Source organism: Apodemus sylvaticus, chromosome 10, assembly GCF_947179515.1.
Source record: "Apodemus sylvaticus chromosome 10, mApoSyl1.1, whole genome shotgun sequence".
Taxonomy (NCBI): Eukaryota; Metazoa; Chordata; class Mammalia; order Rodentia; family Muridae; genus Apodemus; species Apodemus sylvaticus.
The window spans coordinates 103,343,669-103,358,276 of NC_067481.1; the positions used below are offsets into that span (position 1 = coordinate 103,343,669).

The window sequence follows — 14,608 nt, forward strand, 5'->3', positions numbered from 1 at the left end:
ACGCACACACACACACACACACACACACACACACACACACCTGTGCTCATTATGGTGACTGATACCTGTCCTCTTTTCTATTCTAGAGTCCTGGATGCCCAGACTACAGCATCCTGTCCTTCATGGGTGCTTTCCATGGGAGGACCATGGGTAAGGAAAGACCATTATGGTCCCAGAATGTTGTCTGTCACCACAGATGCTAATGAGCAGGGACAGAAGCTGCCTTGTATCTAGAAGACAGAGTTAAAAGTGTGCATGTGCGAACATCTGTGTGTACTTATCCCTTCTCCCCTCTTATCTCCAGCCAGCATGGGTTACAGGGAGTAAGAACAGAGGTATCAGTCATTCTGAAGTTCAGCATTGCCCTCGGATCAAGGGTCAGCCTCCTCTCTGAGATGCTGGCATCTGTCCATTCCTCCTTATCTCCTCCTGAACTTTTCCCTCGTTATCTCTCCCTGTGCAGCAGCGTTCATATTTCTCAAGCCTGCTGAGCCTCACAGTCCTCCCTAAGCACCACCTAGGCCAAAGGTTAGCTCAGAACAAACTGTTAGCAGTGTACAAAACAGGCTATTGCAGTGTGGACACTTGGGGCTGAAATGGCTCAATGGGTATAAAGTGCCTGTCATCAAACTTGTTGCCCTGAATTTGGTCCTCAGAACCTAAATGGTAGATGGGACTCCATTAGCTGTCATATTGCCCTCATATCTACATTATGACACATCCACGCACCTAGATAGATAGATAGATAGATAGATAGATAGATAGATAGATGAAAGATAGATAATGAATAGATAGATAGATAATGGATAGATAGATAATACATACATAGATAGATAGATAGATAGATAGATAGATAGATAATGGATAAATGATAGATAGATAGATAGATAGATAGATAGATAGATAATGGATAAATAGATGATGGATAGATAATGGATAAATAGATGATTGATAGACAGACAGACAGGCAGGCAGGCAGGCAGATAATAAATAAATGTCCTTAAAACAAGGCACTCAGTGGTTAAGAGCACTTGGTGCTCTTGCAGAGGACCTGGGTTCAGTTCCCAGCACACACATGGCAGCTCACAACCATCTGTGACTCCTGGGCCAGGGAATCTGATGACCTCCTCCAGCACGTAGTGCATGCAAAACACTCATATATGTAAAATAAAGTATTTCCAAAATAAAGTTTTGGAAAAAACAGTGTACCTGTAGATTCCTTTCAATAATACAAAAGACAAATATATTCCTACAATATAGAATATAAAGGGTAAGAAAGGCAGTCAGAGGTTGAGAGTGCTTGATACTCTTCAGGAGACCTAAGTGTTGATTCCCAGCATCCATGATGGGTGGCTCACAGCCACATGCAAGTTCAGGTCTGGAAGGTCCTGGCCTTTCCTGCCCCTCTCAGGCATTGCACTCACATGACATACATCCACACAGACATGATTATACACATTGATAAAATAATAACAATAGCATAGAATACTAAAATGCCCCATCTGCTTTTCCTACAGGGAAGGCATGTGGTAAGACTTGTAACCCAATCAGTTCCATCAGTTCCCTACAGAGAGGGGATGATTGATTATGCCCATGTGCAAATATGGATTATGGCTCAGCAATGGGAGAAACTCAAGGCCATTTAGTTACAGAGCAAGGATTTGAACCATTGTCTCTCCTCTTCAGGGTTTAATTTGTGATAAATCATAAAACAAATTGCACACACACACACACACACATACACACACACACACACACATACAATCCAAGGTTCTACATGCACAGGACTGAAAAACTCGCCATACCCTGTTTTAAGGACACTGTATGCTACTGACCCAAGCCAAGTATCTGTTTTTCTGTTTTGCTGGGCTCAGGCTGCTTAGCGACCACACACTCCAAAGCAATTCACAAGATTGACATCCCTTCCTTCGACTGGCCCATTGCTCCATTCCCACGGCTGAAATATCCCCTGGAGGAGTTCGTGACGGACAACCAGCAAGAGGAGGCCCGATGCCTAGAGGAGGTAACCAGGGCCCCACAGCCTCCGTCCAGTATCTCTGTTTCTCAGTCTCCCAAGTCTGAACCCAGAAAATGCAGGAGGTGGGCGATGGTCCCCAAGGAGGAAGGAGGACATGGAGGCCTGTAAGGGAAGAGACAAGAGGCATTGCCTTTTGTTGTTTGTTTGGGCTTTGTTTTTTTTTTTAGATCTATTTATTTTATGTGTATGTGAGCCCACTGTAGCTGTCTTCAGACACACCAGAAGAGGGCACTGCATCCCATTACAGATGCTCGTGAGCCACCGTGTGATTGCTGGGAATTGAACTCAGGACCTCTGGAAGAGCAGTCAGTTCTCTTAACCGCTGAGCCATCTCTCCAGTGCCCAAGAGACATTGTTTTCCTAACTTGCATTTATCCCCCACATCTGGTACCAATTTCTCACCATTTCTTTGGGGACAACTTTAAGTGACTTCAAAATAAGGGATAGCAGTTTTATTTTAAAACTGGGTGTCTGGTAGTAAAATGGCTCCGTGGTCTAGTTCTGCGGTTGTCACTTTCCCCAAGTTCTAGAGCTTCTTTTTGTTTCCTGGGTTGTCACTCTAGAAAAAATGAGGACTTCCAATCCTTTGCCTCCATGTCTCCATTTCCACAGAAACAGCCGCCTTTAATCTGTCTCATGCACGAATCGGAACAGTATAGGAAGAGCTTTACGGCTGCAGCAACAGTGAACCTGGCATGATGCCACAGGCTTGTAATCCCAGAATTTGGAGGAAGAGGCAGGAGACTCTAGAGTGCATATCCATGATTGGCTTTATAGCACACACCTTTAATCCGAGCATTGGGGAGGCAGAGGCAGGTGGATCTCTGTGAGTTCAAAGCCAGCCTGGCCTACATAGTGAGCTCCAGGACAGCCAAAGGTATTTTTAAAAAGGTTTCACTATGTAGTTCTGTCTGATCGAGCACTTACTCTGAAGTTCAAGCAGTCCTTGAACTCACAGAGTTTCACTTGCCTCTGCCTTCTGAGTGCTGGGATGCACCACCAGGCCAGGCACTGCATAACAGATTTGAGGCTAGTCTGAGCTATATGTGTATCCACTTGCAGATTGAGAAAGGGAGGCTTCAGGAAGCTAAATTACTCGCCCCATGTGTGTTAGTCGGAACAACAGAGGGGCACAGTCCTGTACATAGTGTGGCTCCTAGCAGGTCCCCACTTGCCATGGGAAATGCCACAGACACAGCACACTTTCAATGTGATCTCAAGGGGTTCACAGGCACCCCTCCCAATCCCAGTGCTCATCCATGGACTCTGCTCATGGTCCAAAGGCTCTGAGAGCAGGTTGTTCCCCTTCCGGGTTCTAGGTGGAGGATCTAATTGTGAAATATCGGAAAAAGAAGAGAACGGTGGCTGGAATCATCGTGGAGCCCATCCAGTCCGAGGGCGGGGACAACCACGCGTCCGATGACTTCTTCCGGAAGCTGAGAGACATAGCCAGAAAGGTGAGAGTGTGTGGACTGAGGCTGGACAGGACCACAAGGATTCTGGGTTCCCCGGGGAAAAAAGTTGGCTCCACTTCTGCCTTGGGGCCATGAAAACTTACACATGTGCAGAAACTGACTGGCTTTATTGAGGGCAGAGAAGTTGGAGTTGGTACTCGGAGTATAGGTCAATGGTAGGGGTTTACTTAGCTTGGACAGGGCTCCCTTCCATTCGAGGAGGGGAGCAGGCTTGAACTGGGAGGCATGAGTGATTTTTGTTTAAATTCATTTTGCTGGATCGGCCTCTGCGGCTGGGGTTATAGTTCAGTGCTAAGGCATAGTATGCACAAGGTTCTGGCTTCAGTTCTCAGCACTGAAGGAAAAGAAAAGTTTTGTGTGATGTGAAGGCTCATGTCTACAATCCTGGCATTCAGAGGCTGAGGCAGGAAGATTAACACAGGTTCAAGGCTAGGCTGGGTATGTAGAGAGTTTAAGACCTGACTGGGTGATAGAGCGAGGCACAGCTGAAAAACAAACTAGCAAAACAAGCCTCCAAACTACTGGAGTTATATGTGTTTCATATTCAATATATTTACTTATTTTATTTCATGTATATGGGTGTTTTGCTTGCACCTTTATCTGTGCAGCATGTGCATGCAATGCCTGCAGAATCCAGAAGAGGGCATCAGATCCCCTGGAACTGGAGTCACAGTTGTGAGTTGTAGCCATGTAGGCTCTGGGGATCAAACCAGGGTCCTATGGAAGAGCAATTGGTGCCCTGAAACACGAGCCATCTCTCCAGCCCCAAACTGTTTTAATCAGGTGTCTTATTTAGGGTCTCTATTCCTGCAATGCAACACCACCATAACTGAAATGCAAGTTGGGAAGGAAAGGGTTTGTTTGGCTTACACTTCCACGTTGCTGTTCATCATCAAAGAAGCCAGGACAGGAACTCACACAAGGCAGGAACCTGGAGACAGGAGTGAAGTAGAGGCCACGGAGGGGTGCCTTGCTCAGCCTGCTTTCTTATAGAGCCCAGGACCATCAGCCCAGGGATGGCCCCACCCACAGTGGGCTGGGCTCTCTCCCATCAATCACCAATTAAGAGAATGACCAACAGTCAGATCTTATAGAAGCATTTCCTCAGTTATGGTTCCGTCCTTTCAGATAACTCTGCTTTGTGTGTTGAATTGACACAAGACCAGCCAGTACATCGGGACTTGTTCAGTTAGGAGATCCCTGAGATGGCTGAGGCTTGCCTTGTCTCTAGTCAGCAGGGATAAAATGGGCAATGTCAATATCAACTGATTAGTAGATTGGCCATTGTATGCACTAGCTTTTTATCTCTGCAACCAAATATTTGACTTAAACAGAGCAAGGCCCCAGAGGCAAGACTGACTTTACTCTATTTCAGAGGGCTCAGTCACTAGTCATCTGGCCCCACGTGCTCGGGCAGATCACCATGGCAGCAGAATTATATGACAGAGGAGAACCATCACGTCATAGCTGACAAGAAACAGAATGAGACAGGAAGCGACCCAGAGATGCTCTAACCCTCCAGAGACCTGCCTCCCGGGGGCCTATTCCCTCTGGCTAGATCCTCCCTTCTAGAGTTTCCTAGTAGCACCCTGGCAGGAGAGTCAGTGGTAACAGGTATATGTACAACAGACATACAAAACCAGTCCATGTGCAGATAAGAAAACGCAGAACCTGAGCCATTTTGCATACACATGTGGAACTAGTGAATCTGGGTAATGCAGAGGAGGTGGCAGCTGGCTCAGAGGGGGTGACTTTTCAGCTTCAAGCTCACACACATTGCCCTCGGACGCAGTCATACCCAGGACTACAGCCATCTGCAAAAGAACTCGGAGATGGTATGGGGTGTGTTAGATGTTCTGGTTTTGTTCCATCTGGACAGTTCTGGGGCATGTTCAGGCGCAGCTATGATCCAAATTGTTCTGGTTTCCTCTGCACAGCTGAGGAATGGGGCTTGACCTTACAGTTTAGAACACAAGGGTAAGGTGCACAGCTGGGCTCCAGCTTGCAGGGGTTGGGGGCAGTAGGGGAGTCCCTGGAGGCTTACAAGTGTTTGTTTCTTCTCCCATTTTCTTGGGACAGCATGGCTGTGCCTTCTTGGTGGACGAGGTTCAGACTGGAGGAGGGTGTACAGGCAAGTTCTGGGCCCACGAACACTGGGGCTTGGATGACCCTGCCGATGTCATGTCGTTCAGCAAGAAGATGATGACTGGGGGCTTCTTCCACAAGGAGGAGTTTCGGCCAAGTGCTGTGAGTGTCCCCAGCTCTGTTAAGAGCACATGACTGGTCCCTTTCTATACCTGAGGAACCCAGGGCCATTCTTGGTTGACACAGAGGTTTGGTGTCACATGCAGTATGGACACTCTGTGCCTATTTCTGATGGTCCCTTAATTCACACAACAATCTAATCAAGGAGCCTTGTATTATCTTTGTAGCACTTTACTAATAGCAGATCAGATATAGCAGTTAAGTAAGCTTCTGCCATAGTTACTTTTCTCATTGCTGTGACCCAGTACCTGACAAGGATGTCTTAAGAAAAAGTTTGTTCGCCGGGTGGTGGTGGTGCACGCCTGTAATCCCAGCACTCTGGGAGGCAGAGGCAGGCAGATTTCTGAGTTGGAGGCCAGCCTGGTCTACAGAGTGAGTTCCAGGACAGCCAGAGCTATGCACAGAAACCCTGTCTCGGGGGAAAAAAAAACAAATCCAAAAAAAAGAAAAAAGAAAAAGTTTGTTCGAGGTTACAATTTGAAGGGATTTAATCCACCATGAAGGAGGCGTGATGACAGGAGGAGATGGCTAGTTACATTGTATCCACAGTCAGGAAACAGAAGGGAAATGAGGTTGGACAATAAAACCTTAAGGTGGGTGGGTACCCAGTGCCCACCTCCTCAGCAAGGATCCACTCCTTAAAGGCCCACCAGCAGCTGGGGACTAAATTTTCAAACTTGTGTGCCTATAGGGGACACTTTTATATCTCATCAGTCTCCAAGGTCACTGAGCCTGTTAGTGATAGAGTCAGGAGTCTCACAGAGCCCATCTATAACTGCATATACAGCACAGATTCTCATATGTGCATATAGATGTGTGTGTGATCATGCTTGTGACACACATGCTCCTACATACATACACACTTACACAAAAAAAGGTTTGGTGTTAGGTTGCTCAAACCAGGTCAACCCACCTGGGCTCAACCTGGCTGAGGAACAGGATTGTTCCGCAGGAGCTGCCCACCGTCTTCCCTAGAGCTGACACTTACTGACTGGCCAGAGGATCACAGGCTTGCCCTGGCCCCATTGAGCTAGGAACCTCCAAGGGGCAAGCACCATCAGTGTAGGCCAGGCCATGACTGACTTCCAACTGGGCATCATGCAGCTCTGGCTGGGTGGCTGGGAACACCATATATGCCGGTATAAGAGCAAGACATCCTGCTAGAGGCGAGATACCCCTGTGAGGCTCAAATGTAAGTAGATTCTGAGGAAAGCGGTGCCTTCTTTGAGGGGAGGGGGGGACAAACAAACAGATGGGGCTTGAGTGGGCTTCTCTGTGAGACCCTGTGTGTCTTAGTCAGGGTTTGGCTTTGGTTTTTGGGGGGTTTTTTTGTTTGTTTTTTTGTTTTTTTCCGAGACAGGGTTTCTCTGTGTAGCCCTGGCTGTCCTAGAACTCACTCTGTAGACCAGGCTGGCCTCGAACTCAGAAATCTGCCTGCCTCTGCCTCCCAAGTGCTGGGATCAAAGGCGTGCGCCACCACCGTCCGGCATTTTTTGTTTGTTTGTTTGTTTTTGTAAGGGTTTGTATTCCTGCACAAAACATCCTGACCAAGAAGCAAGTTGGGGAGGAAAGGGTTTATTGAGCTTACACTTCCACACTGCTGTTCATCACTAAAGGAAGTCAGGACTAGAACTGAAGCAGGTCAGGATGCAGGAGCTAATGCAGAGGCCATGGAGGGATGTTCCTTACTGGCTGCTTCCCCTGGCTTGCTCAGCTTGCTCTCTTATAGAACCCAGAACTACCTGCCCAGGGATGGCACTACCCACAAGGGGGCCCTGCCACCCTCCCCCTTAATCACTAATTGAGAAATTGCCTAACAGCTGGATCTCATGGAGGCACTTCCTCACCTGACGCTCCTTTCTCTGTGAAAACTCCAGCTTGTGTCAAGTTGACACACAAAACGAGCCAGTACACTGGTTTCAGGTAAAGCATCTCAATATTGTGACAGAGGACATTTGCCTGGACAACCTGCGGTTGGTGCTGTGGAACCAGAGCTAAAGAGACCTCCAGAAACAAAGGGAGCAAAGCTTACACTGGCTGGCAATCCCTCCCGCAACTCCTCACGGACCCCAGAGAAGAGCGGTCCCCTAGCCTGGACATAAGCCCGCACTGCAGTGCCAGTGGGCTGTGGTGGAGGGGGATTTCTGTAGCCGCTCTGAGTGCCATCACGTTCCCTGCACAGTGACTGAGAAGCAGCTTCCAGGGTTCAGTGTCTGTGGATGCTGCCAGGTGGCCTGGGACTGGGGGTCCCAGGTGCAGCAGGCCTGGCTTACCCACATGAAGGAGTGTCAGGGAGGAAATGTCTCCCTAGCATAAGCCAGAGAAATGACGAGCCAGGATGGCCACTACCAGTTTACAGCTTCTAGCTCTTCATGGACACGGGGCACGACAGCCAGCCAGTTGAACCTGGAAATGCCAAAGAAGCCCATGGCAGGGTCAGAAGAGCTTCACCAGACCTCACCGTGCGCACAGCCTGCGGGGACAGTGTCTCTCTCCAGTGCTCATCTCCAGCAGAGACAACAGGGAGACTCCCAGGACCGTTCTCACTGTTTATTAACACATATATGTTATATATACACATATAACACCATTTTGCAGGGAAGGCAAGGGGACAGTTAGAAACTTCAAGAATCACTCACTGAATCCCTCCAATGGTAAACAAACACCACTCAGCTAAAGGCAGTCATGTAATGCCGTTTCTCTTCTGGGCAGTGGAGGGCCCACAGAGAACTCTGCAGAGTCAGGTCTGAAAGAACAGAATCAAGGGGTGGAATCCAAACCGAGAGGCAGGGAAAGTCATGCCTGGGGGGTGGGGGCAGACCCTGTGAAGTACTCTGCTGTGGCGTGCCTCTTCTGATGGATCCCGGGTCTCATTCCAGCCTTACCGGATCTTCAACACCTGGCTGGGGGACCCATCCAAGAACTTGCTGCTGACTGAGGTCATCAACATTATCAAGCGAGAAGACCTGCTCACCAACGTGACCCACGCTGGGAAGACCCTACTCACGGGGCTGCTAGACCTCCAGGTATCTGGCCCAATGCGATGGCATGAGGTGGCAGGAGGGGGTGCCTTAGTGGGCCCATGCTGGGGCACCCTCCCCCAAGGAATCAGCCATATGATGGGTCTAGTATAAAAGGACATTTATCTGGGACATGCATGGGAAGAGGGTCTGGGAAAGGGAGTAGAGGGAGAGAAAGAAAGGGGACAGAGGATGGAAAGAGAGAAAGGAGGGAAGAGGCCATGTGGGAACATGTGGAGAGGGAGAGGGAGGAGAGAGATGAGGATAGGGAGGGGAAACATACAGAGTGAGAGAAAGGAGCCCTAACAGTCTTTTTATAGGTGAACCAGGCTCATACCTGGCTGTTGCTAGGTAACTGTTGGGCGGAGCCTAGAGGAAATGCTAAGACACTGAGCTTGCTGCCCAGCAGTTCACAGCTAGCTGTGTTGCTTTCAGGTTCCCAGGCCCTTGCAAGCACAAAACTCTGTAGATCCGTTCCTCCATCTCAACCCCATTCCTAGTCCCTCATTATCTCTTGACATGAAATTCAAACGTTCCTTTGAGAAGATTCCCCCACAATGCTTTTGTGGCCATAATTCCCTTCTCTGTGCTGTCCAGTTCGGTCTGTTGCAAGCCACGCGTGTAATTTGTTGCCCAGGCTGGCCTTGAACTTGATATTGTATCAAGAATGGCCTTGAACTCCCCATCCCCCTGCCTCTGCCTCCAAGTTCAGGGATTACAGATGTGCAGTGCCATGCCTGGCTCACAGTTATTTTAAATATCTTAGAAGCCAGATAAAAAGCAACTTAGACTAGGTAAAGTTACCTTTAGTGATATGTTTTACTTAAACTATCTGATGTCCAAAATACCATTAATCCTAAGAGTCAACAACATAGAGAGTAGGTCATGCCAGGACTGTGTTTCACTTCAGTGATCTCAATACTGAAGAAACAGAGAGAAAAGCAGGTCAAAATACTCACAGGAAGATATATGGAGACAAAGTGTGGAGCAGAGACTGAAGGAAAGGCCATCCAGAGACTGCCCCACCTGGGGATCATCCCATATACAGCCACCAGACCCAGACGTTAGTGTGGATGCCAGGAAGTGCTTGCTGACGGAAGCCTGATATGGCTGTCTCCTCAGAGGCTCTGCCAGAGCCTGACTAAGAGGCAGATGCTCGCAGTTAACCATTGGACTGAGCGTAGGGTCCCCAGTGGAGGAGATGGAGAAGGGACTAAAGGAGCTGAGGGTGTTTGCAGCCCCATGCGGGGAGTAACAGTATCAACTGGCCAGACTCCCCAGCACTCCCAGGGACTGGACCACCAACCAAAGAGTACACATGGAAGGACCCATGTTTCCAACCACATATGTGGCACAGGATGGCTTGTTGGACATCAGTGGGAAGAGCAGCCCTTGGGCCTGAGGGGGTTTGATGCTCCAATGTAGGGGAATGCCAGGGCGGGAAGGCGAGTGGGTGGGGGAGTGGGTGGGGGAGTGGGTGGGTGGGGAAGCACCCTCATAGAGGCAGGGGGAGGGGGTTTCTGGAGGGGAGATTTGGAAAGGGGATAACATTTGAAATGTAAATTAAGAAAATATCCAATAAAAGGGGGAAAAAAGAAAAGAAAAACAGGTCATTGCATGTTGGAGAACAGCCTGGTCCACATAGCAAGTTCTAGGCCAGCAAGGGCTGAAGACTGAGACTTGATTCCCAGTCCCCACAGAAAAATTATGTGGGCATGGCAGCACCAGCTGGTACCCAGATAACCAGCTTTGATCTCAGTTTGTCTTCCTGTTGCAGGCCCAGTACCCCCAGTTCATCAGCAGGGTGAGGGGACGAGGCACCTTCTGTTCCTTCGACACTCCCGACGAAGCCATACGGAATAAACTCATCCTAATTGCCAGGAACAAAGGTAAGGAGGAGGGGAGGTGGTCACCGAACTTAATCATTTCATCAGCATCTACTGGTGCCTACTCTCCCCAGTATGCTAAGCTTTATTAAGTCCAGGGTGGGGGAACTGGAGTTGCAGCAGATAAACAGACTCAGTTTTCTTTCTCAGAAGAAGAACACGTACTGTGGGATTCATTTTCCCTCTTTCCTCCCGTCTATTTCTTTTTCCTGTATTTTTGAGGTCGCGGGTCATGCGTCCCAGGTTCATTTCAAACCTGCTATATAGCCGGGTGATGGTGGCGCACGCCTGTAATCCCAGCACTCTGGGATGCAGAGGCAGGCAAATTTCTGAGTTTGAGGCCAGCCTGGTCTACAGAGTGAGTTCCAGGACAGCCAGGGCTACACAGAGAAACCCTGTCTGGAAAAAAACAAATCCAAAATCAAACCTGCTATGTAGCTGATTGAGAATGCTTTGAACGTCTGGTCCACTTTCCCAGTGTTCGGCTTACAGGCGTATACTACCACACCCAGCTTATTCAATGCTGAGCATCGAACCCAGGCCCTCATGTAGGCTAGGCAAGCCCTACCACAGGGCTGCACCCCGCCGGCCCAGGAGAGATGTCTCCATCCACTCTTGGGTTGCAGGCATCCACTGAGAAGCCAAGCTGTACTAATGGTGAAAACAGGCACACGGAAACCTGCAGCCCTTCCTCCGGGATGCCATGGTTTATCAGGAAAGCAGATAGCAAACACAGTGCATTTGGCCGGCAGTCACTGCCTCAGCCCAGGGAACAAGGAAGGAGAGTGGAGGTGGAGGGGCGCTGTTTGTCTGGGAAGGCTTTCTAGAGGTGTTGCTATTTCCCAGAAGGCTTGAGAATGAGCATGGACTGGCTAGGTAAAGAAAGGAACAGTACCCTGGGCAGGGGGCAGGGCAGGGTGTGATACCTGAGGTGGGGGTGGTTATGTGTGATGACCTAGGCAGGAGGAAGGGCGTGTGATATCCTGAGGCAGGATGGCACTAGGACAGGTGGAGAAATAAATTGGGACAGACAGATGGAAGAAGTGATGCTGGGGGATAGATCAGGCCTGTGACAATTCCAGTGCTCTGGAGTTTTCTAAAGAGCTATGGGAAACCATTGAGAGTTTTTTGTTTTGTTTATATTTATCTTATGTGTAGGAGTCCTCTGTCTACATGCCTGAAGAGGGAAGCAGATCCCATTCCAGATGGCTGAAAGCCACCATGTGGTTGCTGGGAATTGAACTCGGGACCTTTAGGAGAGCAGCCGGTGTTCTTAACCGTTGAGCCATTTCTCCAGCTCCCCTGTCCCCTTTTGAGAGTTTTTAAGTGGAAGGATGTTGTACTGAAATCTGAGTACCCACTCTGGGTCATGCACACAGTCGGACTGTTTTCTTGTTATCTTCTGTTTCTTTTGCTGTGTGTTTTTCGGTGTTAGTATGGGGGACTGAACCAAGGGCCTTGTAGGCAAGCCCTAACCTGAGTATATGCATGTGTGATCTGTGTCATGTGTCACGGTGGATATGCAGAGGTCAGACAATAACTTCATGGGGACGTTCTCTCGAGCCTTATGTGGGTCCCAGGAATTGAGTTCAGGACGTTTGGTTTGCATAAGTGCTTTATCTAATGAACCACCTCATCCCTTGCCCCTTTTAATTTGGAGACAAGAGTCCCATTAAATTGGTCAGAGTAGCCTTGAAGTCCCCTATAACTGAGACTGGCCCTGACCTGCGATCCTCCTTCACAAGCCTCCCAAACAGTAGGATAACAGGCATGTTCCTAGTTTTTACATTTTTATTTATTTATGGTTTGAGATAGGGCCTTAGTGTATAGCCAAGGCCTAGGACTTGGAATCCTTCTGCCCCTGCCTCTCAAGTGCTGCGATTACAGACATGCGCTAACGTGCCTGGCTTCACCTCCTTTTTTTTTTTTTTTTTTTTTTTTTGGTTTTTCGAGACAGGGTTTCTCTGTATAGCCCTGGCTGTCTTGGAACTCACTCTGTAGACCAGGCTGGCCTCGAACTCAAGAAATCTGCCTGCCTCTGCCTCCCAGAGTGCTGGGATTACAGGCGTGCGCCACCACTGCCCGGCTTTCACATCCTTTTTTAAATGTGGAAAACAGTCCCAAAGACAGTGAGCAACCCAGACAAGTACTCCCAATATGAATGATGAAATCTGCCTTTGAAAATCAGCAGAGTCCTCCCTTCTTCGTAATGGCTCCGCCCCTTCTGTGTGTGCTTTTCTAATGTCTTTGTTTGCCTGTTTTCTGACTCCACTGTGCCATAAGTTTTTGGCAAGCAAAACTTTTTTTACCTTGAGATGTCTCTACCATTTAACCAATAGACGGAGGAGAGCAGACGTTCAAAGTTAGAGGGGGTGGGTCTGGTGGCTCACACCTTAATCCCTGGCAGGTAGGCCTCTGTGACTTCAGGGCCAGCCTGGTCTGCGTAGCAAATGCTAGGCCAGCCAGGACCACGCAGTGAGACCCTGTCTCGAAGTGGGGGAGATAAAAAGAAAACAAACAGAAATCAAGAATAGGAGTGAAGAAAAGAAAAGGGTGGGTGAGGGGAGAGAGAAGGCAGGGATGGAGGGGTGGATGGTGGAGGGGAGATCAGAGGGCCCTGCCTGGGAGAGCGGAATTGAGGGTGGATGGCAGTAGCCACTCACCCACCAAGTCTCCCAAATGTAGCCCTAGAAACTCACACTAATCTATTCCTGCCTCCTTCCAGGTGTGGTACTGGGGGGCTGCGGTGACAAATCCATCCGTTTCCGCCCCACGCTGGTCTTCAGGGATCACCACGCCCATCTGTTCCTCAACATTTTCAGTGGCATCTTAGCAGATTTCAAGTAATGAAGCCATCTCCATGACGCTCAGAGAAAGCCCTGTCTCAGTGGTGTCAACTTGATTAGTTTGCCTAATTCATATTTTCACTTCAAAGTTTATCAGAGGCGAATGCATAAACTAAAGGGTCATTTGTGGGGCAGGCTCATTGGTTAGTGCTTGTGAAGGAGCAGGTAGGGAGGACCACAGTTTGAGGAACACCCCCTGCAGAGCTCATGGTGGCCATTGGTTAAAGCCCAGAAGTTCTGTGTAAGCATTGAACACTGTCTTAGGAAAGGCCCTGAGGCCATATTTCTGCCAACCCTGGACCAAGCAGTCTTTTAGAAGCCACTCAAGGGTATTACACATGCTCCGAGGTGGGTGGGTCTCTGTCCGGCTCAAGTACCCTATCTTGGGGTCAGAGATAATGGCGTTCTCTTGTCCCTCATCTAATCCCTAGCTTCATGCCCCACTCATGACTTACTGAGGGTCTGAATGGCTGTCAGGAAGATGACAAGGTAGGGAGGTAAGGACTGTGTTTGGAGGTTTCTGGTATGCTAAACACCAAGATCCACTCAGCCCTGGGCCCTGATGATGTCCCTGGCCTGTGAATTCTGTCTGGAGGATCTCCAGTTGTGTCAATGATATAGTTTAGTCAACATTTCCATCCTGGGCCAATCTGGACTCGGGCGAGGGAGACAACATCCTGAGCAGCCAGGAGACTCGTGGAACCCGACGTTGTCTCTGGGGTGTGTGCAGAGGAACACGGACAGCAAAGCCCTCCATCCCGTCTCCAGGGCCTCTGACTTGTGACCCCTCATCCTGGGAGTTCCCGTGGTGCATCTTACACACCCACCTTCCCTCCATTCCTGAGCAGGGCTGGTCCATCCCAGAGGGCTGCAGCTCGGCTTCCTGTTAGGGGCAGTGTGTTCATTATAAAGGCGTAAGGACGCCACACCACTTGCTGGTTCCTGACGGTTTCCTTGGACTTGTCCCCGCCCCCACCCCAAGCCTGGATTTCTCCTGAGTATGGGGCTTTCCTGGCAGCCAGCAGACAATGCTCATGCAGGCTCCAGCATCTCAGCCAGAGGCCAGATGTTCTTAGAT

General features: G+C 49.2%; 1 protein-coding gene across 3 annotated transcripts in view; it reads left to right on the top strand.

Moving 5' to 3' along the window:
• Abat (4-aminobutyrate aminotransferase) overlaps nt 1-14,286 on the top strand; it is a 94,751-nt gene extending 80,465 nt beyond the window's left edge. For all 3 annotated transcript variants that reach the window (XM_052194880.1, XM_052194882.1, XM_052194881.1), the window contains 7 exons: nt 87-150; nt 1,875-2,023; nt 3,358-3,495; nt 5,593-5,760; nt 8,658-8,804; nt 10,576-10,687; nt 13,410-14,286. In XM_052194880.1, the coding sequence (XP_052050840.1) occupies nt 87-150; nt 1,875-2,023; nt 3,358-3,495; nt 5,593-5,760; nt 8,658-8,804; nt 10,576-10,687; nt 13,410-13,531 (900 nt within the window). In that variant the 3' untranslated portion in view covers nt 13,532-14,286. The remainder of the gene's footprint in view (nt 1-86; nt 151-1,874; nt 2,024-3,357; nt 3,496-5,592; nt 5,761-8,657; nt 8,805-10,575; nt 10,688-13,409) is intronic.
• Nucleotides 14,287-14,608: the final 322 nt, after the last annotated feature.